The sequence below is a fragment of the Nuphar pumila genome, chromosome 5 (assembly GCF_984573655.1).
Source record: "Nuphar pumila chromosome 5, dmNupPumi1.hap1.1, whole genome shotgun sequence".
Classification (NCBI taxonomy): Eukaryota; Viridiplantae; Streptophyta; class Magnoliopsida; order Nymphaeales; family Nymphaeaceae; genus Nuphar; species Nuphar pumila.
Genome location: NC_143253.1, coordinates 24,464,446 through 24,492,163, shown reverse-complemented (window position 1 = coordinate 24,492,163; position 27,718 = coordinate 24,464,446). Strand labels below are relative to the sequence as shown.

The following is a 27,718-nucleotide window of genomic DNA, read 5'->3' as shown; positions in this document are numbered from 1 at the left end:
TAAGTGGCTCGTTTAGACCTAATTGATGAGACCTGGGCCAAGCCTAGACTCAAAAGTATCAGTCTATCAAAAGTATCAGTCTAATATCAAGGTTCAAGCGATTTTTCTCCCAGACTTGGCCAAATTTTCGAAAATCTCAAATTTAACTAAGTGTGAAAATTCGCGATATTACATCCTCTTTCTCTCCCCGTCAAAACTTTGCAGGATTCTGACCCGCAATCTGCCATCCGACGGCCTCTCTGGCGCACACACCTAGCCCTGGTGGTTGGGTCTTCGTTTCATTTTTTTTTTCAAAATGTTTGATAGGGTCTTGATTTTAAGGGTTTTGATTTTAGGGGTTTTACTTTTTTTTTCAATTAGCATAATATATTTTTAGGGTTTAGGTTTTTTATTTAGTTATTTTTTGAAATAACATGAATGTTTAATTAGGGTTTTAAGTTTTTTTTTTTTTTGTGTGTGTGTGTTTAATTAGCATTATGCATGAATAATGAATGCTTGATTTTTGGTTAGAATATTAGGAGCTTTATTTGTTCTTTTTCAATTAGCATAAATCTGTGATTTCTTTTAGGATTTTTGGTATTGATTTGGATTTTTCCAAATAACATAAATATATAATTAAGGTTTTTGATATACTATTTTCTTTTTAATTATCATTAATCGTTATTCCATTAATAAATGCTTGATTTTGGTTATGAAACTCCTAAATCTTTGATTTTTGTTAGGATTTATGTCTTTTATTTTGGTTTCTTAAATGACATAAATATTTATTTAAGGTCTTTTTTTTTCAATTAGCATATCTATAATGTGATGTTTGTTAGGATTTAAGGTTATCATTTGTTTTTTTTAGAATGTCGTAAATGTTTATATTTATGGTTTTAAGGTGTGTGTGTGTGTGTTTAATTACCATAAGGTGTGACTCCATGAATATTATGTGATTTAATTTTGGTTAGAATATTAAGGGTTTTTTTTGTTAATTAATCATAAGTGCATAATTTATAATGTTTGTAGCGATTATGATTTTGGTTTGTTTTTTTTTAATGTCATAAATGTTTAGTTATGGTTTAAGGGCTTTTCTGTGTTTTTTTTCCAATTATCATTAGGCATGAATATATGACTATTGCGAGATGTGATTTTGGTTAGAATATTAGTGTTTTTTTATCACTTAGCATAAATGCATAATTTACGTTGTTTATAGTAATTAAGGTTTTGATTTGTTTTTTAGAATGATATAAATGTTTAGTTTATAGTTTTAGGGTTTTTTGTGTTTTTTTTAATTACCATTAGACATGAATATATAAATATTGTGTGATTTTATTTCGGTTAGAATATTTAGGTTTTTTATCAACTAGCATAAATGAATAATTTATGATGTTTGTAGAAAATAGGGTTTTGATTTGGTTTTTTGAAATATATTGCTAGTAATTATTTTTTCTTTTTTACTTTGTACTTGTGCGCACTCTAGTTTAGAATCTTGGCTTTGCCCTTGCATTATACTGTGATACTTATATTTTTTATATTTTTAATGTTTTCCTGTATTTTTATATATTTTTCTTATGTACTTAAATATACCCATATTTTCCCAAGAAAAACAAATTTTAAATTTATCCCAAGATTTTCCTTCAGAGAAATTCCCTATAATATTTTTTGTGACTATGGGTGCTATACTGCTATCATATGTATGAAAGAATATAGCATCTGATGTTTCTGTTATCATGTTCTTTAATTTGATTAAACAGACTGCTGAGGAGGCCATGACACCCATAGAATCAACTTTTTCTTTGGATGTTAACTCAAAGTTGGACTGGTGAGTCTTGGTTGTATTCAATTTGTATAAGTTGGTTATGTTAGGAGTTGAGATTTAGCTGACTACGAGTTCCTTCTTTGAGATCAGTTGGATATTCAGAAGTAAAAGAGATAATCAGTAGATTATCCATTAGATGGTACATTACTTGTTATGAAAGATATTCCAATTTTTATCTGGTTTGGTGATATCAGGGAAGCAATGGGGAAAATCCTTGCTAGAGGGCATAGTCGAGTTCCTGTATATTCTGGAAATCCAAAAAATGTTATTGGGCTTCTCCTGGTAGGTTGGAAAAAAAAAAGAAGGGCTAAGTTTTTGCTTACTTCTGTTCTCTGAATGCAAAGGTATCATTATTTGGTATAGGTGAAAAGTCTTCTAACAGTGCGTGCTGAGACAGAGACTCCCGTGAGTGCTGTTTCCATCAGGAGAATTCCAAGGTATGTAATAGAATTGACTGTTCAGTAATTTATATTTGGGGAACTTAGATTTGGCTTAGTTATGACTTTTTAACATCTTTAAACAGGGTTCCAGCGGACATGCCTCTGTATGACATCCTGAATGAATTTCAAAAAGGAAGCAGCCACATGGCAGCTGTAGTGAAGACCAGAGCAAAGGCTAGAAATCCTCCAAAAAGTGGAGATGATGAGAAATCTAAAGAGAACAAAGTTAGCAGTGCAGACTCTTCCCTTACTTCTCCGTTGCTCTCGAAGTGGGATGAGTGTTCAGATCATTTTATTGATGTGGAGAAAGGAACAAATGTTGTGGCCCCTCCAAATAAGAGGTCTTCTTACCAGCAGATTGATGGAGCATTCAATGCTGAGGCACAATTTTCAGAGGATATTGAAGATGGGGAAGTCATCGGTATCATCACCCTGGAGGATGTGTTCGAAGAACTCTTGCAGGTCAAGATCTCTCTCTCTCTCCTCTCTCTCTCTCTCTATATATATATATATAAGTATTTGGTACCCTCGTGTGTGAGGAACCTCCTAGTTGGAACTCATAGGGGGAGGTTGTTTTTATTGAAAGTCTATGTCATATAATGTATTACAGTTTTGTGTAATGTCACTTTATTAGGTCTTATTGTACATACCCTATTAAAGGGGGTATATTAGACTTTTTGCTTCTTTATGTTGTACAATAAAGGGGTCAACCCTTTTTATGTTAGTTAGGCCCCCTCACACAATATTGCATTAGAATGAAACTTTGTTTCTTCTCTCCATTTTGAACTCCTTGTAAACCCTAGCTCATTTCCCTCTATTTTCTCATATTATCTAACATGGTATCCGAGCTAGAGGGTGTAGGAAAGATGTGCAACTGATTCTGGAAGGAGGAGAAGAAAGAAGATCGGTACAGGGTTGACATCATCTGGAGTCATTTTAGAGAGTAACAACTGGTCCGTTCAGACCAGTTTTGGTTAGTTTGATTCATCTACTTGCTAGGGTTTGATTTTAGAAGATTTACAAATCAAACCCCATTGGATTTGGAATTGTTTTGGATTTTTGGTGTTTTTTTCAAGATTTTCTGAGTTTCTTGAAAAGTTCAGTCCAGATTTGAGAAAAACATTGAATCTGTTTCAGCTTTTTGGTTTCTGGAGGCTTAAATCAGTTATATTCAGGTCGTTTTTTGCTATAGAAGGTTGGAGAAAGTGATTGGATCAGCTATTTTGGGATTTTGGAGGATATTTGAGCAAGTTTTGAGGTGTCTATAGCTTGCGGTAAGCTATATTTGGGGATGTCAAAGTGTTGGCTGCCCCTATTTGTTGAGTTTGGGCTGTGTTTGTGTTTGTTCAACATTTCTTGTGTGTAGAGAGTGCTTTGTGACTTCCATTTATGCCTTGTGTCTTTCATTTGCTTTTTGGTGTGTATTTGTTGAGATTTTGATGGGCTTAATTCCTTCTACTTTTGGTAACATTGAGTGTCTATGGTATTATGGAGAAGGAAGGGATTCAAATTATCCCGATTAAGTTGAATGAGACTGATGATGCATATTGGGCTGATTTCTTCGAAGCAGTGGTTGTTGGGAAAGGTTTGGGAGGTTACATCAATGGTTCAAAGGCAAAATCCAAGGTTTCTGATGCAAAACCCATGCAAAAAAAGGACCTGGGTCGGATTCGGATCTGACCCAAACCCGGACCCGCCAACCCGTTAGGGTTAAAAACCGCAGGGGCGAGGGTTTCTTTTAAACCCTCTCCCCCGCGCTGCAGCTGCGCCCATTTTCCCTCTCGTCGAACAGGGAAACCCACGAAGGGTTTCCTGATTTACACCCCCCGTGCCTTTAAGAGCACGCAAGGGTGAGGGAGGAGCCCTCACCCGTGTGCTCTTCCTCCTCCTTCTTTCTTCTCTCGCTCCTTGTGTGCGACAACCTCGACGATTGGTCGACGCCGGCCGACGCCGCTGGCGACTTCGCACAACAGGCAACCCCGTCCTCTCTCTCAGGTATGCATCGTCATCGCCCTCTGCCTTCTATTCTTTGTCTCCTCCCTCTCTCTGAGATTGCCGGAAGGTCGGCAGGAGGTCGACGACCCCCTGTCGTACCTTCCCCTCTTCCTTTGCCTGTTTGAGGGCCCACAGGTGGCTGGTGGCCATTGCGTTGCCCTTCCTGCCTTTTCGTTTCCACAGGGTAAGGGCCAAGCCCCTCCCTGGTCCTTCTGTGTGCAAGGGAAGGGCCAATCCCCTATTTGCTCCCCTTCTCTCTCTCTCGCTTTCGGTGTGTCTGCTGCCCTTGGTTTGCTTGCTCACTCACTCGTTCGATCGCTGTGCCAGCTAGTGGGTAGAGCTTTGGGCATGCTACTCATGCTTTGGGCATGAGTAGTGTTGGCTCTGATGCCCAGCATCGTCGTGGCTGTGAGCTATGCTAGCTTACCACGAGGTGCTTGGCTTCTCCGCATGACCATCGTGCACATGTTCGTATGCACGACTAGTGCTTTTCGAGTCTCTGTGTTTGCTTTCCCCCTTTTGCCGCAGCTGAATTGGGTCCCTACTCGTTGCTACCAACCCAACTGCAAGGTTCCTTGTGCATTCTTGCCAAAGGGCTTGGTCTTGCGGTTTTGGCAGACCACTGTTGTCGTTGGTTCCCTTGCTGCTACGTGAGCTCTCGGATGTTCAGTATGTGTTGGCTCAGGATTGGGAGTCAAAACAACTCTCCTTCCTACACTGATATTTTCAATGTCTGTATCGGCGGATGACGCTTTGCAGTGGCTTGGCCTTTGGGCCAGTATTGCGACGTTTGCAAGGGGTGCTACCTGGTCGACCCGGCTAGTAGCCGTTTGCTTAAGCCATGCATGTGATAATATGAACTAATCCAGACTGTGTATCTACGAGGGGCTTATTAAATCAATTATAGTTTGTTTGGTGTCCCCTGTTCTTGTTCGAACATACAGGGAGCTGGGTTCCCTGCCTTCGTCATTTCATGCCTCTGCCTCCCTTAATGAATGCCAGGTTGGGTCGGGCTCACAGACAAGTCCACCCCGCCCCTCTCGTTTCTTTACAAATTGCTAACTATTTACCTTTTTTGCATCTCGCGCAATAGAGCACGCTCGCCCCCGCGTCGATTTTGAGGTACGGGTTCCACTTTTGATCTCGAGTGAGAAAAGGAGCACATATGCGTTTCTCATGCAATAGTTAATGGATTCAATGTAAGAGATAAAACATCATCACCATAACCGGTAGATTATCTAATGGATCCAATTAACAAGTCATCACCTGGATACATTCATTTCAGTCATATAATGCATTTTAAGGAGATGAGACAAACTAGGTGGAAAAGATTGAAAATGGTATAAAATTTGGAAATAGTGTTCCTTTGCGACTTCAACTTCTTGGTATCTTTTGCTTGACAAAATATTCTTCAAGAGCTTCCAGATTTGCCTAGTAATGTAGTTCTAGTGCTATGCTAATCTTCGAATATTGTTTTTAAAAGTTATTTTGGTTCATTATACATGGTTGACCTTTTGGCACAGACAATCCCAAGAACAAAGCATCTCCATCCTGGAGTATGGCATAACACATGTATGAAGTATGTAGTATGGTCAAATCCTATAGTTAGCAGCTAAAGATATTAAGATATAGCTTTAAATGTTGACACAGTGCTTTCAAATATGTTATGTTGTACTCTTCACAGCTCACTCTGAGGAGGCTAAAATACTGGATGGCTTGTGAAGGGGTTCTAGATTTTCATAGATGAACAATCATTAACAGATTTTGGCCATGGACTACATTTATAATTTTTATGCCGAATATAAAAAGATTGGCTTGTTGGATGTCACATGGATATGGCTGCGGATACGGGGTACAACAATTTTTATGAAATTTTCAATACAACTTGTATATGAAGGGATATGGAAGGATAGTCAAAATAGACTAATAGAGTGTCCGTGTGACATAACTTGTGGGATAGTTATGTAGGTTGTAGTGTGACAATCTTTTGTGGCTCTTTTTGCCTTTTGATCATTATCTTGCTCGAGTGTTGATTTTGTTTTTAGGAAGCCGAAATTAAGAATGCCTCTCTTCTTAATTACCTCTGATAAGTAGATAATATGCTATGTTATTCTTCAGCAGTGATTACCATGAGGCTGGCTATAAATTGCCAGAGATTGTAAACTTCATAGCTGAACATATGGCTATGGATTTGCAACTACATATTTTTATATAGATATCTTCATAGCTGAAGATATAGAGGGCGTATCATAGAAAAAAAAATCTATTGTTAGGGTCTTTAGTCTTTACCATTTTCTTAGACAGGTGCTCCTTTCACTATCAGGAAATTTGGCCCCTACTTATTCATGTTGACCCTGTGCAATGGATCCTAAATTGGCTTATTGTGAAGAACAAAAAGCCTTGGACTGTGTGGGTGCTTTTCTATCAACTGGACAGGTAATTATTGTGCATCTCCATCATGGAGCTCTGACCTTGATCCACTTGTTGAGCACCTGTTGGACAAGCAACCAAAGTAGTATCACTGAGTGAGACCTGGGCAGTTAATATATATATATATATACATATATATATATATATATATATATATATATATATATATATATATATATATATAATAAAAGCGGAACCTGTGTATGGGCTGTCAGGCCCAGCCAACAGGGTCGGCTGGGTTGACTTGGCTAGCCCGGCCTGGCAGGCAGCCCGGCCTGGGGCTGACCAAACCTGACCTAGCTGACTAAGGTCAGCTGGGCCTGATTTGGAACCAGTCGGCTGGGTGCAAATCTCTTTAAAAAAAAAAGAAAATATTAAGGGTGCTAAATCCTTGTGTTTACAAAAACAAATCATGTATTTTGTGCTGCCTTTGCATATCTCCAGATTTTTGCCATGAAGGCTTCAGCCATGTGCATGCTAGAACAAATTTTTCACATGCCTCTGATTAACTATTGATGTGCGACCAATGTCCAAATGTAATGTCAACTACATGAGAATTTTGTGAGCATGTGTAAAATCTGAAATTTTAGATTTATGTTGCATATGTATTAGTTGCACAAGGGGGCATATGTTTAAAGAGATCCATGAATGTAAACTTGCGTGTGACATAAGTATGGTGGACTTAATATGATGAATGGAGTTCTTATGTTTTAGTTTGATTTTAGCATGTTGGATATGAATGCATGTCTGTTAACATGTTATTGCAAAGTTTGTTTTGGTACATGTGCCTGAAATTCAATTTCTAGATTCGGGTTATGTTCATGTGTGTGGATGTTAACACATGTTATGAATGAAAAGTTTTATGTGCCTACATTTATAGGACATGTTTATTTATCGTGCATTTATGGATTGGTTTCAAGTGCATGTGCATACATAAAATCAATGTGTGTTTAGCATGTACAATCCTGCATAAATGTTCTCATGTACTTATGAATCATGAATGAATGCATGCGTGTTAAGTGATTACATGAAAACAATTTCACATGGATGGTGAACACATGCATATGACTGTGGTAGCTCATGCACATTGTTAAATTGGTATGAATGATTATGCATTTGGAATCATGTTGGTATCATTGCATAAATTGCATATTGTTATGATTTTTGCATACGATGCATCGATGTTCGAAATGAATCATTATGGGCCTAGTGGGCCTCGAGCTTTGGTTTGCTCTTTCTTTATGTATTTTAAATTCATCGCAAAAATCACATTTATTTTTATTGCACTGTTCTATGTGTTTCCACGGGCGGGATTCCCATGATGGTTCTCGCAGGGGTAGATGCGAGTTTTTGCCTTTGCTTTTCTATACTGAATTACAAAACTCAATAATTGGCTTTTAATAAAAAGATAATGAATAAGAACAATGTAATATACGTTTTGGGATCTCCCATATGAAGTATGAGAATCTTAAAGATTTAGTTTTGGGGGACCACGAGGATACAAAAACTCTGTGTGCTTTACTTTGACTCATGAACTCGATATTGAGGTTCTTTCTCCTGACCACGGTTTTAGGGAGAGTCCACCACTTTACCTGGAGGTGGTGTGTTTGACATAACTGTTGTTTTGGTATACCAAGAAAGTGACACTATTGGATGTGGAGGTCCTTAGTGTCTTGACATTAGATGTAGAGGTCTAATGTTTTGAAAGTGATTCGGTCGAGAGATAAGTTTGAAACCTAGTAAATAAAATACAACTTGTGTGCTAAGCTACCCTAGGAACCTAACATGACCTCAGAAAATTGTACATGTTTGGTGTATTCACGGGCAACGATAATTAAAAAGAGAAACTTAAATGCATGCATATGGAAATAAAACTTTAATGAAAGATAATAAAGTGTTCATGCATTGCATATAAATCATGCATAATCCTGCTATGCATTAGAACATGCATATTTTATTTGTTTTCTTAAATGTTAAATGTTGATGAATGCATATTATTGTTTCTTAATACATGTCATATGGTTGTATTGCTTAAATAGTGATTCCTGCTATTGCTTATATGTTTCTTAATAAATGTTTCCTGTTGCATGAATGCTTAATTGAATTATGTAATTGTCACAATTCATTCATCTAAATTATTGTATGAAATCTTATCTGTATTCTTTATGCTTATTTATTTCACTGGAGGGATTCATACGCAAAATTCTTCGGATTTTTGACACCCTTTATTTGTGGTTTTTCGCAGTCGCAGGGGACCAGTGAAGCGACTAGCTTCTGGTAGAGCTACGAGTGTTACACTTTTATTTGACAGTTCATAGAGGGACAACATGGCTCGGTCTTTTTCTTTATTTACTTTTATGTCATTAAAATAACTCTGATATGTCTTTTGCAATTATTGTTAGATACTCTTTCTTTCATGATTAATAAATAATGAGTTGCTATGGGTTGGGATGATAAGTGCAATCTCTATTGTGGTTGATTGTTTTATCCAATTGGGAGTGGAACTGTAAAGATCCCGGGTCTCTGGGAATGTTTCCGCAATTGTTTAAAATAAAAAATTTCGCATTTTCAAGTGGTATGGGTTGGGGTCGTTACATCTGATGAAGGGTTTCGATAAGTCTATAGAGGAATGGGTCATGAATAATGCGAGAGTCAAGACATGAATTCTTGGGTATGTGGAACCGAGAATTGCAATGAATATTTCAAAATCCCATAAGGCGAAATAAGCGGCTCAGGCAAGTTTATAGACAAGAGAATTAAGCAAGGCATTATCAACTCAATGAAGAGTTAATAATTTTGCATCAAAGAAACAAATCCATTAAAGAATTTTATTCAGATATGTAGAGAATCTGGGATGCCCTTTGACTTACGGAGGGCCAGAAAAAATGTGACAAATGTACAAAATATGTCTTGTACATTGTGTCAAACCTGTTTGGGGCTTCTTGATCAACACTGTTACATTGACAGAGTTATTGAGTTCCTCATGTCTCTTTGACCAGAATTTGATGGGACGAGTGTAATGAGATATGCAAAAATACAAAAGGGTTCAATAATGAACCAAATAACACAAGCACTTAATGTGCAAATTACACAAACCCACTATGGGGTGAAAGGCAAAAGAATAATATTCAGGAGAGAAAAGAGGAGAAAACTCCTTACAAAAGAGGGGGGGGGGGGGGGGGAGGGGGAAGACCCCCTATATATAAAAAAAGAATGGGCTAAAAAAGGGGGGCCATTGGGGCCTCCCCTAATAGACGTTGGGGAGCCCCAACGGTCATTAATATGACCGTTAGGGACCCCAACACCTATTTAGGTGGGGCCCCCAATGGTACCCAAAAAGCAAAAAATAAAAAATAAAAAAATAAAAAAAATAAAAGTAAAAAATACAAAAAGAAGAAAATCTAAAAATACATAAAAATAAAATGCATAGTGAAAAGACCAAAATACCCCTATCAGGTATTTTGGTATATATATACTAACATATATATATATATATATATATATATATATATATATATATATATATATATATATATATATATATATATATATTAACACCCCTCAAACTTTACGGGGAGAAAACCAAAAGTTTGTTAAGGAGAAACATAAAGCGAGGAGTTGAAAGCGCTTTGGTGAAGAAGTCGGCTAACTGATATTCTGATGTGACATAAGGCAAGAAAATCATCCCTTTTAGATATTCATCTCGAAGATAGTGACCGTCCATTTCAATATCTTTAGTGCACTCATGAAAGGTATAATTACTTGCAATGTAGATCGCACTTTTGTTGTCACAACACATCTTTGAAGGAGTTGAGATGACTACCCCCATATCACAAAGAAGACTTCTAAGCCATACGATCTTCATAACTGTAGTAGCCATGACACGATATTCAACTTCAGTTGACGACAAGGATACTTTTTGCTGCTTCTTGCACCTCCAAGAAATAAACGAATCCCCTAAGAAAATACAAAAACCAGTAGTTGAGATTCGATCTTTGGGATTTCCTCCTCAATCTGCATCAGTATAAACAATCAAATTAAGAGAAGAAGAAGAAGATGATAAGAAAAGCCCTTTTTAGATAATACTCTTAATATATCACACAATTCTTATGACAGTTGTCATATGAACTGTCGTAGGGGCATGCTGAAACTGAATTACTGAATGAACGACATGCACAATATCTGGTCGGGTGATAGACAAATAAGTAAGTGGTCCAATTAATTGTCGATAAGGAGTAAGATCATCAAGTAGAACACCATCTTCAAGCCTTAGTTTGGCATTTATAACTTCAGGAGTTTTTACGTTCTTATCATCTGAAATCCCCGACTTGGCACAAATGTCTGCTGTCAGCTTCATTTGAGATAGAATATATCCTCGTTGTAAATAGGCCACCTCAATACTTAGAAAATATCTCAAAAAACCCAGGTCAAACATATCAAAAGTTTGCTTTAACATAGATTTAATGACATTTACTTCCTCTTTGTCACTTCCTGTGATGATCATATCATCAACATAAAGAAATAAAATTACAATAGAATCACCTGTTTTCTTAACAAAGAGAGCAGTGTCAGTATACCGTGATACAAAACCCAAGTTAATCAATACATTACTAAATTTGTTATACCAAGCTTTGAGAGCTTGTTTAAGACCATACAAAGCTTTCTTTAGTTTCAAAACTTTTTCATTTAAACTCATACTAGGAGGAGGATCCATATAAACCTCTTCACTAAGATCTTCATTAAAAAAAACATTTTTAACATCAAGTTGATAAATATGCCATTTTTGATAGAAGCAATTGCAATAAGAGCTTGAACACTTGTCATTCGAGCAACCGGGGCAAACGTCTCATCATAATCTACCTCATACTCTTGTGTGCATATTCTTTAGCTACCAATCTAGCTTTATATCTTTCTAAAGATCCATCACTTTTCGTCTTTACCTTAAAAACCCATCTACATCCTATGAGTTTCTTTCCTTGAGGAGGATCCATAATTTCCCAAGTTTGGGTTTTCTTAAGAACATTAAGTTCATGTTCCATGGCTTCTTTCTAATGTGCATATTGTTTAACATCATTATAATGAGATAATTCATAAAATGAGTGAATGGCTAATAGACAAGTTCTAAAATGTGGTGAAAAAGACTCATAAGACACAAACCTATTTGGTGCTTTAGAGATACAATTTGACCTTCTTTAAGATGATTCTTCCAAAGACATATTTTGAGAATATTTATCAAAAGCACATGGATGAGTATTTTCAGTTGTCCTAGTATAAACTTGAGTATTGTTTGTCATATGTTCATCTATACTTTCATGAGATTCATTTCTTTCATTGTCAAAAACTTGATCATTTTGATTTTCAATTTCATTGAGAGGTTCAATATTTTCAATTGAATTTGGTTCATCTTGTCAGGGTAGTAAATCAAATAAGAAAGCATAGTCATTGTTTTCTTTTTGCTCAAGATTTGCAAAACCATCTTTTTCTTCAAGGAAAGTAACATCTTTGGAGATATAAAGTTTATTATTTGATAGATCAAAGCATCAATATCCTTTTTGTTTTTCACCATATCCTAAAAAAATACATTCAATAGCCTTCGGTGAAAGCTTATCATTTTTGTGTGCAAGTACATAACATTTACAAAAAAAATTCTTAGCCTTTTGAAATCCGGAGACATATTATAAAGTTTTTCGAAAGGAGAGACATTTTTTAAAGACGACGAATGAGTTCTATTAATAAGGTATGTTGAAGTTAAAGCGGCTTCAACCCAAAAAAGACTTTGGAATATTTTTAGAAATCAGTAAAGTTCTAGTTGTTTCCATAATGTGCCTATGTTTTCTTTTCGCAAGAGCATTTTGTTGCGGTGTGTTAGGACAAGATCTTTGGTGACAAATTCCATTTTGTCGCAAATAAGTTTGAAATTCATTTGCCATATATTTTCCTTCGGAATCCAATCTTAGAATAGATAAAATACTTAGAAATTGATTTTTGATCGTTGCATGAAAATCTTTAAAGATGGAAAACACATCGGATTTTCTACTTAGAAAGAAAATCCATGTGTATCTAGTGAAATCATCTACACAAATTACATAATATAAGAAACCTCCCTTAGACATGATAGGAGAAGGACCCCAAACATCGGAATGGACTAATTCAAACGGTCGAGTAGAGACAATGCTTCTTTGAGAAAAATGAGTGACTTTTAATTTACCAAAGATGCAATCTTTACCAGACATAACTTTTTCATTACAAGAGTTTCCCAAAAAGAGAAGAGAGACATTTTTGAAAAATTCCGATGACTTGGATGGTAGTGACAAAAAAACTATAAAATACATATCGCCCCTCCTATGGCCTTGCCCAATCAACTTCCTTGACTGGAGATCTTGCACGGTGCAATCCTTAGGTGAGAAAGAGACTTGGCATCTTAGATCGGTAATTTGAGAAACAAAAAATAAGTTTAAATTGATTTTTGGAACCACCCTTGCTTTCAGAACGAAAAAGTTTTGAGAATGTTTTAAATCAAGTGTTCTAATGTTTTCAATTTTCAAAGAAGTCCCATCGGACGTTGAAACATAAGTTGTTATGGGAATTGAATGGACATTAGAAAGGATGTATTTATGAGATGTTATGCGAAAAGAAGCACCGGAGTCCAAAATCCACATACCGGCACCCGAAGTAGAGGAACACTTGAGAAGATGTTGAAGTGCCTCCGAAATTTGATTTAGGGTGTCTTTAATGTCTCCTCTATTGTTGTTTACTTCCTCTTTATTTTGGACATTTTCACCAACTGCGACAACTTTTCCTTTGAGCTTAGGACAAACCGGTTTGATGTGACCCGATTCATTACAATAGTGGCAAATTACACCCTTTCTAAAGCTATTATTTTTGGCAAAATGGGGAGGCCTATAAGGCTTAACATTGGATCCCGGTCTAGTGACGACCAAAATTTTATCACTTTTGTGAGTCATGCCAAGACGAGTTTCCTCTTGGCATACTTCGGCAAGGGCATTTTCAATAGGTAAGTCCTTGCTTCTATAAAGAAGGGATGCCCTTGTTCAAATTCCGGTCTAAGACCATAGAGAAATTGAAAGAAATGTTATTTCTCAACTTGTTATTTTTTTAATTCAACATCTTCCGGAGCCACCCACTTTGGCTCAAGAAGTGCAAGCTCATCCCAAAGGGGAGATAAAACACTAAAGTAATCTCGGGCACTCATGTCCCCTTGTTTAGTAGATCAAATTTTTTCTTGACAAAAAAATTGTCTAGCTAAATCTTCTTGGTTATACATACCCTTAAGAAAGAACCAAGCTTCATTGTCTCTTTTAAACTTGACAATGTTGGCACAAATTTTTATATCAATATTGTTCATAAACCATGCCAAAATTTTGGCGTGATTACTCTCCCAATCTTTTACCTTAGATTGATGTTCAGTGATTGCCTTAATGCGATCTTCACCATCAAGAGTCTTTTCAACGCCACTTTCAATCTTGGTGAGCTTCAACGTTGGTTCAAGAGTTGTCCCCATCACGAAGCCCCATAGTTTTTTGCCACGAAGGTGATTCTCCATAGCCGACACCCACATCAAATAATTTGATTCGTTGAGCTTGAAGGAAAGTTCAACTCTTGTGTTGTGCTCCATGATGACAAAGAGAGGTAGAGATGAGAAGGAACTTAGAAAAATACTTCCAAGACTACAAATAACCCAATTGGCTTTGATACCATGTAATGAGATATGCGAAAATACAAAAAGGTTCAATAATGAACCAAATAACACAAGCACTTAATGTGCAAATTACACAAACCCACTATGGGGTGAAAGCCAAAAGGCAAAATAATATTATTCAAGAGAGAAAATAGGAGAAAACTCCTTACAAAAGAGCGGGGGAAGACCCCTATATATACAAAAAGAATGGGCTAAAAAAGGGGGGCCATTGGGGCTCCCCTAATAGACATTGAGGAGCCTCAACGGTCATTAATACGACCGTTAGGGACCCCAAAGCCTATTTAGGTGGGGCCTCCAATGGTACCCAAAAAACAAAAATAAAAATAAATAAAAAATAGAAAATACAAAAGAAGAAAATCTAAAAATACATAAAAATAAAATGTATAGTGAAATGACCAAAATACCCTTATCATGTGTGTGTATATATATATATATATATATATATATATATATATATATATATAATAACTGCGAGGAGTGCCATTTTGTATCGCTCTCACTTACCATCTATAACTCAAGTCATTACACAATTAAGTGCTGAAGATACTAAGATAAAGTCTCTTGGATCATATTCATCTGGGGATAATGTCATGGTTGTATCTAGGCAGATGGGTGGTAGAGTTCGTGGTAGGACTAGAGGACGAGAAGAGATGAGATTTGGTGGAAGAAGTGACCTTAGCTCTATTTAGTGTCACCGTTACAAGAGCTTTGGTCATATGAAAAATTATTGTCTCATTTTCAAGTAAAAGAAGGTAGTGCATATGCAACTTCTTCTAAGTGTGAGGGTGTAATGCCCAAGGATGAGCAGTCAGTTGGCCCATCATCTACTAGTAGCGAAGTGATAGGTAGTGGGCAACTTTAGAGATTAGATCTTGTTCAACATGAGATTCAACATTAGATTCAACAACTGCAGCTTCTTGCTCAGTCAACCATTGGTCCTTCTTCCTCTGCCACTCCTACCTTCTTCTCTGGTACTGCTTTCTCAGGTATCTCAGGTCATTTTTCTGGTTGGCTAATAGACTCTAGAGCTTCATGGCATATGCCACCTCATAAGTTTGTCCTAGCTAACTGTCGATTTTGTAGTGATATCTTTAGCACTGCAGATGGTTCTTCTATGTCTGTCTCTAAAGTAGGTTCAATTACTTGTGATTCTTATCCTGCTAGTAAATTCAATATCTCTCAAGTTTACCATGTTTTATCCTTTACTATAAATCTTATTTCTGTGTGTCAAATTACCAAACTTAACTATAATGTTATCTTCTCTCCTGTTGTCTGATTATGTGGTCAGGAAAGAAGATTGAGATTGGTCATAGAAAACAAGATTTATACTACCTACATTGGATTGATACGAGGAAGCAAAATGAAGTTGGAATCATATATGAAACTTCAGTTTTAGATGAGTTTGTTTTGTGGTACCAAAAATTGGGGCATATTTCCAACTTTAGGTTGCAAAGTTTAGTGTCTTGAGGAAGTTTTGGAAAATTCATGTTAGTTGTGTCAAATCATATTAAAGATTGTGTGAGTTGTAGATTGGCTAAGAGTCATGCCCTGCCATTCAAGTCTAGTGATAGGGAATAAGAAAATCCTTTTGATCTGGTACATTTAGATGTACAGAGTCCTTCTCCGGTTGTGTAAAGAGAAGGATCATCTTATTTTGTGACTTTCATAGACGAGTATACATGATTTACATGTATATATTTTATGAAAAAAGTACCTTTTTGAAATATTTAAGTGCTTTTGTGCCATGGTTGAGAATCAATTTGCAGCTAAGATTAAAACTATTCTAACTGACTCTTGGTGGTGAAGATATTATGTGTTTGAAAAGTTCTTGCAAGAGAAATGTGTGGTTCATCAAAAATCCTGTCCCTACACTCTTGAGCAAAATGGTGTAGCTAAGAGGAAAAACAAACTTATCTTGGAGACAATAAGATCTCTTTTGTTTATAGGAGAAGTGCCCAAAGTGTTCTGGGTAGATGCAGTTCAACTGATTATTTATCAGATAAATTGTATGCCTTCTAGAGTACTTAAAGGGATATCCCTCTTTCAAAAACTGTACGTAAAAGTCTCAAACTATGATGTGTTGAAGGTATTTAGTTGTGTATGTTTTGTCTTGCTAGCTGCAAATACAATACAACAACAACTACTACGCCTTCATCCCAAAACAATTGGGGTCGGCGATATGAACCAACAAAGAAAATCATTCTGGGTCTTCCACATGAATCCTTCTCCTCCATTCATTTCTATCCAATGCCATGTCCTCGGTGAGGTTCAAAGCATTCATATCCTTTCCTATCACCTCCATCCATGTCTTCCTAGGCCTACCCCGACCTCTTTTAACTAATATATTTTCCCATTTCTCCATCCTTCTAACTGGAGCATCATTAGGCCTTCGTCGAATATGTCCAAACCACCGTAAACGATTCTCTCTCATCTTATTTTCAATGGGTGCAACGCCTACCTTCTTACGTATCTCCTCATTCCGAATCTTATCTTTTATTGTATTTCCACACATCCATCTCAGCATACGCATCTCAGCTACACTCATTTTTTGAATATGATGTCTCTTGGCAGCCCAACATTCTGTACCATATAGTAAAGCGGGCCTAATAGTCGTCCTATAAAACTTTCCCTTCAACCGCAATGGCATTCTACGATCGCACAACACTCCAGTTCCACTCTTCCATTTCATCCACCCAACCTTTATCCTATGATTTACATCTCCATCAATTTCTCCATACTTTTGAATGATAGATCCCAAATATTTGAAAGAATCATCCACCGGTATTTCTTGCTCACCAAGCTTCACTACACTCCCATCTCTATTTCGTTGCTTACTAAATCGACATTCCATGTATTCTGTCTTACTCTTACTCAACTTAAAACCTCTTGCTTCCAATGTCTGTCTCCATAATTCTAACTTAGCATTAACCCCAGCTCTAGACTCATCAATCAAAACAATATCATCAGCAAACAACATACACCACGGCACATTTTCTTGAATTGATCTCGTAAGCTCATCCATCACTATAGCAAATAGGAAAGGGCTTAAAGCAGATCCTTGATGTAACCCAACCGTTATAGGAAAATTGGTTGTCACCCCTCCACAAGTGCGGACATTGGTTACTACTCCTTCATACATATCTTTAATTATACTAATGTACTTGAGAGAAACACCTTTCTTCATCATTGTCCACCAGAGAACGTCCTTAGGTACTCTATCGTAAGCCTTCTCCAAATCAAAAAAACCATATCAAATCTTTGTTCCTCTCTCTATTTCTCTCAATAAGTTGTCTAAGAAGATGTATAGCTTCCATAGTTGATCTTCCAGGCATAAAACCAAATTGATTCTCCGATATCATGACAACCTTCCTCAACCTAGACTCAATCACCCTCTCCCAAAGTTTCATAGTATGACTCATAAGTTTTATACCACGATAGTTTATGCAATCTTGTATATCACCCTTATTCTTATATAGAGGCACCAAAGTGCTCTTCCTCCACTCATTAGGCATCTTATTTGTCCGCCAAATCTTGTTAAAAAGATTTGTCAACCATTCTAAACCTTTCTCTCCCAAGCATTTCCAAGCCTCGATAGGTATACCATCTGGGCCAACTGCCCTTCTTAATTTCATTTTCTTCAAAGCCTCTGCAATTTCTTTCTTTTGAATCTTGCGCATGAAGTCACGATTCATCTCATGAAAAGGAATGGAAAAGTCTCCAAGATCCTGAGCATGACTTTCATTAAATAGCTTATCAAAATAATCTTTCCATCTCTCCTTAATCTCCTCATCTTTGACTAAAACACTTTGCGTTTCATCTTTGATACATCTAACCATACCCAGATCCCTCAATTTCCTATCTCTCATTTTTGCAATCCTATAAATATCCTTCTCACCCTCTTTGGTATCCAACTTGTCATAAACCTCCTTATATACCTTAGCCCTCGTGTTTCGAACTACTTTTTTAGCTTCCTTCTTTGCTATCATATACTTCTCCAAATTCTCATTATCACGACTCTTACTTAGATTTCTATAACACTCTCTTTTAACCTTAATAGCTAATTTGACATCCTCGTTCCACCATGATGTATCCTTACCTAGTGGTGCACCGCCTTTAGACTCACCCAATACCTCCTTAGCCACTTTTCTCATGCCACCCGCTATCTTATTCCACATTGATTCTGAATCCTCCTCGAGACACCAATCAGCTTCCTTAACTACCTGCTCTACAAACATTCCTTGTTTAGCTCCTTTCAGTGCCCACCACTTAATTCTAGGATCTATCCTATGTCTATCCCTTTTGCGGCATTGTCTAATTCTAAGATCTAAAATTAAGACTCTATGTTGTGTAGCTACACTTTCTCCCGGTATAACCTTACAATCGATGCAACAACCCCTATCTCTCTTTCTAAGTAGGAAAAAATCTATCTGACTCGTATTAACCCCACTTTTAAATGTTACTAGGTGAGACTCCCTCTTCCTAAACCAAGTGTTTGCTAAGATCATATCATAGGACAAACCAAAATCTAAAATCCTTTCTCCACTATCGTTTCTTTCTCCTATACCATAGCCTCCATGGATACTCTCAAATCCATCCCTACTAATGCCTACATGCCCATTAAGGTCACCGCCGATGAAAAGCCTTTCTCCATAAGATATCCCTTGTACTACTCCATCTAAATCTTCCCAAAAGTTGACGCTTAGTGGAATCATCTAAACCTACTTGAGGTGCATAAACACTAATAATATTAATAATATCCGTACCTAATACTAATTTAATAAGTAAAATCCTATCACCCTTCCTACGGACCTCAACTACATTATCTATAAACTCACGACTCATAACAATCCCTACTCCATTCCTATTCCTATTTATTCCTGTATACCAAATCTTGGATCCCTAAGGTTCTATCACTTTTGCTTTCTCACCTACCCATTTGGTCTCTTGTAGACATAAAATATCAATCTTTCTCCTACACATAACATCTACCAACTTACCAGTTAAAGACCCTATGTTCCAAGTGGCTAACCTAATTTTATGGTCTTGGACTAACTTCTTTACCCCCACCCGTCCAACAAAGTGAGGGAACCCTTGCCTATTTGACACCACACTCGGGCGCCGGTGTGACGCGTCGCTTCCGAGCGACGACCTAGCAACCCCTGCCCATTTATCACTGCCTCCGGGCCTATAGAGTACAGTGCGTCGCTCAGTAGGGAACGCCACAACAAAATTCTCATATTGGTTCATATTCATAAGGTATGACAGAAAAAAAAGATACAAGTGCTATGATCCTGTTGGAAGGAAAGTGTGGATATCTCGACATTGTTTTTCATGAGTATGCTATATTTTAGTCAGTATGAAGAAAAGACAAAAAATGAGTCTGACTTGTCCTTTTTTGGTTCCTTTTGAAGTAAAAGGTGAGAGAGAGAGAGGATTGAGAGTCAAGAGTAAAAAAGGGAACAAGTTCTGACTAGAGAAAATAGGTTTGGTCAAACCTACTAAAGGGGACAAGAAGATGTGATTGAAATTCTATTTTTAGATCAAGTGGAAGACCAGGAAAGTGAAGAGACCAATCTTAATCATATTCATGCAACAACTGATTCAGGACAACAACAAAATTTAGAGTCGTCATCTTCTTCTTCCACGTCTTCTTAGGTACGTAAAAGCTTTGTTTGTCTGTTCTTCTGCTCTTGAAAAATATATATTGCTTCTTTATGTATATGATATGATTTTCACTGAAGATGACATAAAGAAGATTGAAGAGACCAAAAAAAACTGGCCAACATGTTCGAAATGAAAGATTTGGGTCGTCTAAAGTATTTTCTCGGGCTTAAGATATCTTACTCTCCAAGGAGATTGTACTTGTCTCAACATAAGTATGCTACAGATTTGGTTGTAAAAGCAAGATTAGCTGATGACTCAAAAGAAGTAAAATCCCCATGGAGACAAATTTGAAGATGAGGGTTACTAATGGTGTTGAGCTAGAGAATCCTGTAATATACATGCACTTAGTTGGGAGCTTTATATATTTGACTATATCCAGACCAAACATAACTCATGCAGTTAGTTAATTTATGAGTGCTCCTGGATCAGTTCACTTGGCAACTGTACTCAGACTCATCAGATATGTTAGAGATTCTATGCACTATGGCATGTTTTTCTCATCTTCATCAAACACAGAGTTGAGAGCTTTTTGTGATGCCAATTTTGAAAGTCCCACTAGAGATACACTTTCCACTATAGGGTTTTGTATTTTCCTTAGAATCTCTTTGATTTCGTGGAAGAGCAAGAAGTAGCAGAGGGTTGCTTTGTCTACTGCAGAAGCAAAATACAGAGTTATGACTCAAGTTGTGGCTGAGATTATTTGGATACGATGGCTATTAAATGAATTAGGAATTCCGTGTGAAAAGAAAACTCAATTATATTGTGACAATATAAATGCTATTCATATTGCGAAGAATCCATAGTTTCATGAGCGTACCAAGTACATTGAAATAGACTGCCATTATACAAGGGCTTATGAAGATGAGATTATAGCTTTGGAGCATGTCAGCTCGAAGAATCATATTTCAGATGTGTTTACGAAAAGTCTTTCTCTCTTGCATTTCAATTCTTTCCTTTTCAAACTTGGAGTGATTCCTTTGTATCCTTCCAAGTTTGAAGGGGAGTATCGAAAGTCTATGTAATGTAATGTATTACATGTCACTTTATTAGGTCTTATTGTACATACACTATTAAAAGGGGTATATTAGACTTTTTGCTTCTTCTTTACGTTGTACACTAAAGGGGTCAACACTTTTTATGTTAGTTAGGACCTCCTCACACGATATTGCATTAGAATGAAACTTTGTTTCTTCTCTCCATTTTGAACTCCTTGTAAACCGTAGCTCCTTTTCCTCTCTTTTCTCATAGTATCTAACAGTTTTAACAAAATCTAACCCCATAGATGTGTTCAACATCATCAAAATAGTAGGATTCAACTCTTGGATCATATTTTTTGGCGTAAAACTACGACTTTATGAGAGTAAATTGTAGGCCATTGATTTTTCAACCCCTGCAAAATTTTACATACATTAAACACCCAAATCTCTCCACATTCTTTTGTATATGTGTCTCTCCCATTTCCTTGGTGATTTTTTAATTCCTACAACCTGTATTATGTTGCCCATCCTTACCCTTATGGCTCAAAAGATATCTAACAAGAAGTCTTAATTTTTTTTTCTTTCATACCCAGTTAACTAATTGCTTACTGTTTTCTGCAATGCAGGAGGAAATTGTGGATGAGACAGATGAATTCGTCGATGTGCACAAAAGGTATAAGAAAGCAGTTTGCTCTTATGATATTCTATCATCTAAAGAACTTCCTGGAGTGATTGTTTTGTGGGAGTTGACAGTGTTTAGTTGTGTTCCCAGTCTTCATGCTATACATGCAGTGTCACATGAAAGCATGTATTTTCTGCCTTGCAGGATTTCATATGACTTATTTTAAAACTTTGAAGAGAAGCGAAGGCTTTTTGTAATGATTATTTCCTAGATCCTTCATTTTTCTTCATTTATCCTACTTCCTATCCCTTCTTCCCAGTTATGCACTTAGTATGACAGCATAACCTCTTAGTTTCAGCATCCTTTCCTGTGATCACTGTTATTCATGACAATAGATTAGAATGAAAGAAATAAAGAGACTATGCTGGTTGGTTGAAGGAGAGACCCCAGGATACCTTCTTAGGCTTACTTCCCATCAGATTGTTATTTATGTTTAATCTCAATGGGTTCAAATGCATTTTTGCCCTTTAGGCATGTAGTTGACACATTTTAGCATCATGTGAAATTACCGCATTACAATGTAAACTATTTGACTAATTACAAGTGTACCTATCTGTCCCTTCACTAGTATATAATAACCAGATTGCCCCGAGTGTCTCAATTGGCAGAAATGCCCTTCCACTTCTCTTACAGCCCTTGCCAAACCAAGCATGGTCTATGATCATCGAGAGTTTATCTTTCACCATGCAATGATGTGTAAAAGAAAGAGTCTGTCATAATATCCACTATTTGTAAATGAGTGCTAACAAACTGTGGTTCCAATTCTTGGTCTTCAATCTTCTCACACACAAAATGCTTATTGTGCTGCACCAAATTTATAGATATGGAAAATGTACTTCAGTTTTTATAGCACAAATTTCCCAATGTTGAGATGTAGAGAAGTAAACTTATCCAATCATCCAAGTGATCCCAATGTTGAGATGCCAGGGCGTGTGGTATTCGGCTGCTGTGCTTAAGCTCACCATGGTACTTTATTTCTTGCTGCTACAACACACCAAGTGTGAGCATAAAAATGCATAGAAACCAAACACAAGTGTCTGGTACTACATCTCCTGCCCAATCACCATCAAAATATGCCATACGAAGACCAACTCCACTATTCAACTATGCTCTTCTATAAAGAAGTCCCTTTATCTTAATATTCTCTTGACTGTCTTAAAATGAGTTGTAAGCGGTGGCGGAGCCACATTGGGGCCAGGGTGGGCACGTGCACCCTGACCAGACCCAATCCTTTTACTCTCTCTCTCTCTCTCTCTCTCTCTCTCTCTCTCTCTCTCTCTGCATAACTGCGTTGGGGTCAGCCGTCTGCCATTCGTCAGCTCTCCCATGCACGCCCTTGTGTGGCTGGGTCTTCTTTGTCCTCTTCATCTTCTTCTTCTTGTATCCATTTTTTTAATTATTCCATGAATCATGAATGCATTTAGTTTTTTTTTAATTATTCCATTGATCACTTGATAGGGTTTGGATTTTAAGGGTTTTATTTTTTTTCAACTAACATAATGTGTGATGTTTGTAGGTGTTTATGTTTTTCATTTAAGTTGTTTTTTTAATAGCATGAATGTTTAATTAAGGTTTAGGTTTTTTGTGTTTTTTGGGAGTTAGGATTTTGATTTGTTTTTTTAATGGTATGAATGTTTAGTTATGGTTTTAGATTTTGTGTTTTTTTACACCAAATAGCATTAGACATGAGATGAATATTTAATTAGGTATTTATGTGTTTTTTTTAATCAACATTAATCAGGATTACATGACTGCATGCTTGATTTGGGAAGAATTTTAGTTTTTTTTTTAAATTATCATATCTACAAATGATATTTGCTAGGATTTAGTGTTTTGATTTGATTATTTTTACTGTGAATTTGTGACCACCCTAGTTTAGATTCCTGGCTCCACCAGTGGTTGTTAGTGCATACATAAATTGGTATATTTGACTGCATGCACTGTGGTTGAGTGGAAGTTCAAATACCGTAATGGCTCCAGCTATGCTTTCATATTCCTCTGGTCTGGGCAGCAACTCCCCTTCATCATATCTCAAGCATCTAATGCTATTGGACTTATCGTAGCTTTGCAGTCAATCATGCCTGTGCACTTCAGGAAGTCAAGGGCATACTTGTGTGAGAGTAATTGATCATCTTTCCTGTCAACCATAGTTGGCAAACCTGGCGAGTCGACTCGGGAATCGCCCGAGTCGACTTGGACCGGACCCCAACTGGGTCACCATTCAGGACTGCTGATCTAAACCATTAAATAAATTCTTTTATCATGTATTTTATTATTTTAATGCATAATTATTATATAAAGTCACTTGTTATGAAGAATCTAATATTGTTTAATGAGGAAATGTAATAATCATGTATAACAATGTTGTAAAAAGCGTTGAGGCGAAGCGAGGTGCTCCACCAAAAACCGAGGCGAGGCGTAATGTGTAAGCCTCAATTTTTTTTTGAAAACTTTAAAAAAACTATAAAAAATATAAAAAAATTACAAATAAATAAATAAATGCTTTATTGATGAAGCAGTAACCAACAAGAAATAAAAAATCTCAAATAAATACCGAAAAAATATGAGATTAACATGTAAAAGTAACATTAATGCAACTTGATCTACGTAAGTATACGAAATAAAATATGAGCATTCATTTAATAAAAAATTAACATTAACAACCAAATGCATATTGGCATTAACAACATCATGTCATCGTTATAAAATATGTCTTCCTGCAAAAATGCATATAAGAAAATATATATTAACACAGGAATTTATAAAAACTCAAAGAGTCACATGGCAGCCCTAAAAAAATTGAGTCAATGTTTTATCTAATTTAATGAATTCAAATTCATATTTAACATATATTGCAATGAATTTCAACAGATCTGAATGCAGTCACATTAAAGGATGACTCCCTATTGCCCATATTGATTGTATATTAAACAACAAAAAACAACATTATTTTGATATTAAAATAAAACAAAACAAATTCAAATATAAACAAAAATCAAAGGCAATCATGGATATGTTTAGAAAGCAGAAAAAAAACCAATAGGTGCTCGGCTTGTCTGGTAGGAGCAACTAGTACACATCACCTTGTGTTGGGGTGCTGCAGGTTAAAACCCAATGCTATAGTTGTATAATTGGTAGGGATCTAACTAACCCCAACTTGCCTTTCAAAAAAAAAAATGGAGAGAGAGAGAGAGAGAGAGAGAGAGAGAGAGAGAGAGAGAGAGAGAGAGAGAGATACAAACAAAGAGAAACGAGCGAAAGAGGAGAGAGAGAAAAAGACAAACAAAGAGAGAGAGAGTGAGACGAAAGAGAGAGAGAGACCGACAAAGAGAGAGAGACAAAGGTGGGAGAGAGGGAGAGCAGGGAGACCAAGAGACAGAAGAGAGAAAAACAAAGGAGGGAGAGAGAGAAGCGTACCTTCTTCTTTGCCAGAGACGCAGGGAGACCGAGAGAGCAGGGAGGGAGACTTCGGGCTATTTAGCCCTAAAATTGAGTCAAATGGAGGCTTTGTCCCCCATTTGACTCGATAAATATGAGGCGCACGCCTCATGCTTGAGGTGCGCCTTATCGTGAGGCGCACGTGTCAGGCTTGTGCCTCAAGGCAAAAAGGCCCTCACCTTGAGGCGAGGCGTGCTTTTTGCACCTTGAGGCACATTTTTAACAACAGTGATGTATAAGTATATGTTTTTGTAACTTAGCTATCGATATATTAGCCTAAAGTTTTGTTATTTCCATGTCTTATTCATGTGCTTACACTATAAAATATATAGTCCTGACTCGTTAGAGTCAACCTGCTGACTCGGTGGCCCAGTAGGGGTCTGATATGAGCCTGAGTCACGAGTTTGCCAATCACAATTCCAATAAAGTAATGGACTGATCCTAGATCTTTAATCTAAAACTTATCATGTAGTAGCTTTTTAACACGAGAAGTATGTGTTTCATAATTACCACTAATCACAATATCATCCATATATAACATTATCATTGTGATTCCATGCGGTTCATGACAGACAAATCATGTATGAACAAATCCATGGGACCTTACCACATATAAAAAGTTTTCAAGCTATGGTTTTGAAGCTTGTTTCAAGCCATAAGTAACCTTCTTTGGGTGCAACACCTTATTTGCAGAATCTCCTTTAGCATACCTAGAGAGTTGCTCCATGTAGACTTCTTTGAGCTCTACATGCAAAAATGCATTTTTAACATCAAACTAATGAAGCTTCCAACCATGGGCTACAACAAGGGATGATACAACTCTTCTTGTCCCCATTTGTGTTGTCAGACTAAGTGACTCATCATAATCGAGGTCATGCTCGAGTGTACCCCCTTTGTCATTAACTGCGCTTTAAATCATTTAACGCTCTCTCATTTGCTTGATATTTTATTTTATACACCTATGTGATGCTTACAACATGCTTGTCTTTCAGATGATCAATGATTTAAGTATCACATTTAAAGCTTGCATCTCAGTATTTGTTGTCTAAATCTATTTAAGTATCTATCATTTTTATATGCTTGATAACATGAGTTAGTTCTTCATTGATGGTTGTATTATGTATAAGATGCTAACATCTTTCATAACTCAACGGTCACCTGGGTTTCAAATTCTAGTAAATCTCCTAATGGGTTCTATCAATGCAGTCATATTAAGTTGGGAATTAGATGTGATAGCCCTGCTGGTCTTAAGAATCTATGCTTGACCAGCATCATCACTTCTACGAGGTTCGTTATTATCATGCTGCTCCTGCCTATGATATGTGATAGGAGGTGTAATGAAACAAAGAGAAATACAAAGAAAAGGCCATTAAGGGCATACACCAGCCAAAAGAATGTGTACAAGCACTCAGGGCATGTTTGGTTGGATCACATGAGAGAGTGATTCTCACAGGGGCCCAAATCTCATGCTCAACCAAACATGGGATTTGGGCTCACGTGATTTCGAATCATATGTGATTCAAAATCACGTCAACCCGTGAGATTTTGAATCTCACAGGTAGGGGTGTGATTTTGAATCACACGATTTGAAATCACACTCATGGGTGAACGCTGGGGTTGCAGAGGAGAGAGAGTAGTGGAGGATCGACATAGGAGAGAGCGGTGGAGGAAGACAAGAGCGGTCTCCTCGGAGACGGCGATGAACTCGCCGACAGAGTAGTGGGAGAGGGCGGAGCCGGTGAGGCGGGGGTGGTGGATGTAGTCGGAGTGGGCAGCTGCGAAGAGGTGGTGGGACTTCACCGCCTGTTTAATGAGGCAGCGCCGCAACCCATTGTCCGCTTCGGCCGCACCGACCGCGAGCATGAGATCAGGATCGAGTGCAATGGTGAGGGTGGACGACAAGTCGGTGCTAGTGGTGAAGAGGCTGGCATGGAAGTTCCGAGGGAATTAGAGGGTGATCGTTGATGGGTCGACGATGGAGATCTTCTAGAACGTCTACAACTGGCTTTTCAATGGTGGTGGCCACGCCGTCTTCATATTTCAGGCCGACGGTGGAAATCTTCTAGAACGTCTACAACTAGCTTTTCAATGGTGGTGGTCACACCGTCTTCATATTTCAGGCCAAAGGTGGTGGTTTGGCATTGGGGGTGCGTGGTTGAAATTGGTGATAAAGGGGTCAGAGAAGAAGCTCTTGAGGAAGAGTGTATCGTCGTCTACTACCGAATCAGCGAGCTCGGTGCTGTTGTGGGTAGAGAGCATCAGCGAGTCGAGCAATCAAAGCAGGGGCAGCCCCAATTTAGGCTTCTCTCTCTTGTATGCGTGGAGGAGCGACATGCGATGGTGGGGTGGCTCCCTTTAAGAGAGATTCTTGGAGTTCTCTTATGACCTTTCCTCACATTAAACAAACATGAGATCTTAATTCTCATGAGATTCCAAATCATATGATTGTGAGTCTCATGAGATCTCAATTCTCGTGAGATTTCTTTTCATTTTTGAAAACAACAGCCAAACCAAAGTTACGCCTAGGTAAGTGGGGAAGCGCGCTTCCCCGAAGCACATTTCGGAAGCGCG

At 37.4% G+C, this 27,718-nt stretch overlaps 1 protein-coding gene across 1 annotated transcript in view; it reads left to right on the top strand.

Moving 5' to 3' along the window:
• LOC149837152 (DUF21 domain-containing protein At4g14240-like) overlaps nt 1-27,718 on the top strand; it is a 101,746-nt gene that overhangs the window by 37,030 nt on the left and 36,998 nt on the right. The window contains exons 7-11 of the mRNA XM_090005851.1: nt 1,737-1,804; nt 1,996-2,083; nt 2,165-2,238; nt 2,325-2,703; nt 21,654-21,700. Coding sequence (XP_089861977.1) covers nt 1,737-1,804; nt 1,996-2,083; nt 2,165-2,238; nt 2,325-2,703; nt 21,654-21,700 — 656 coding nt within the window. The remainder of the gene's footprint in view (nt 1-1,736; nt 1,805-1,995; nt 2,084-2,164; nt 2,239-2,324; nt 2,704-21,653; nt 21,701-27,718) is intronic.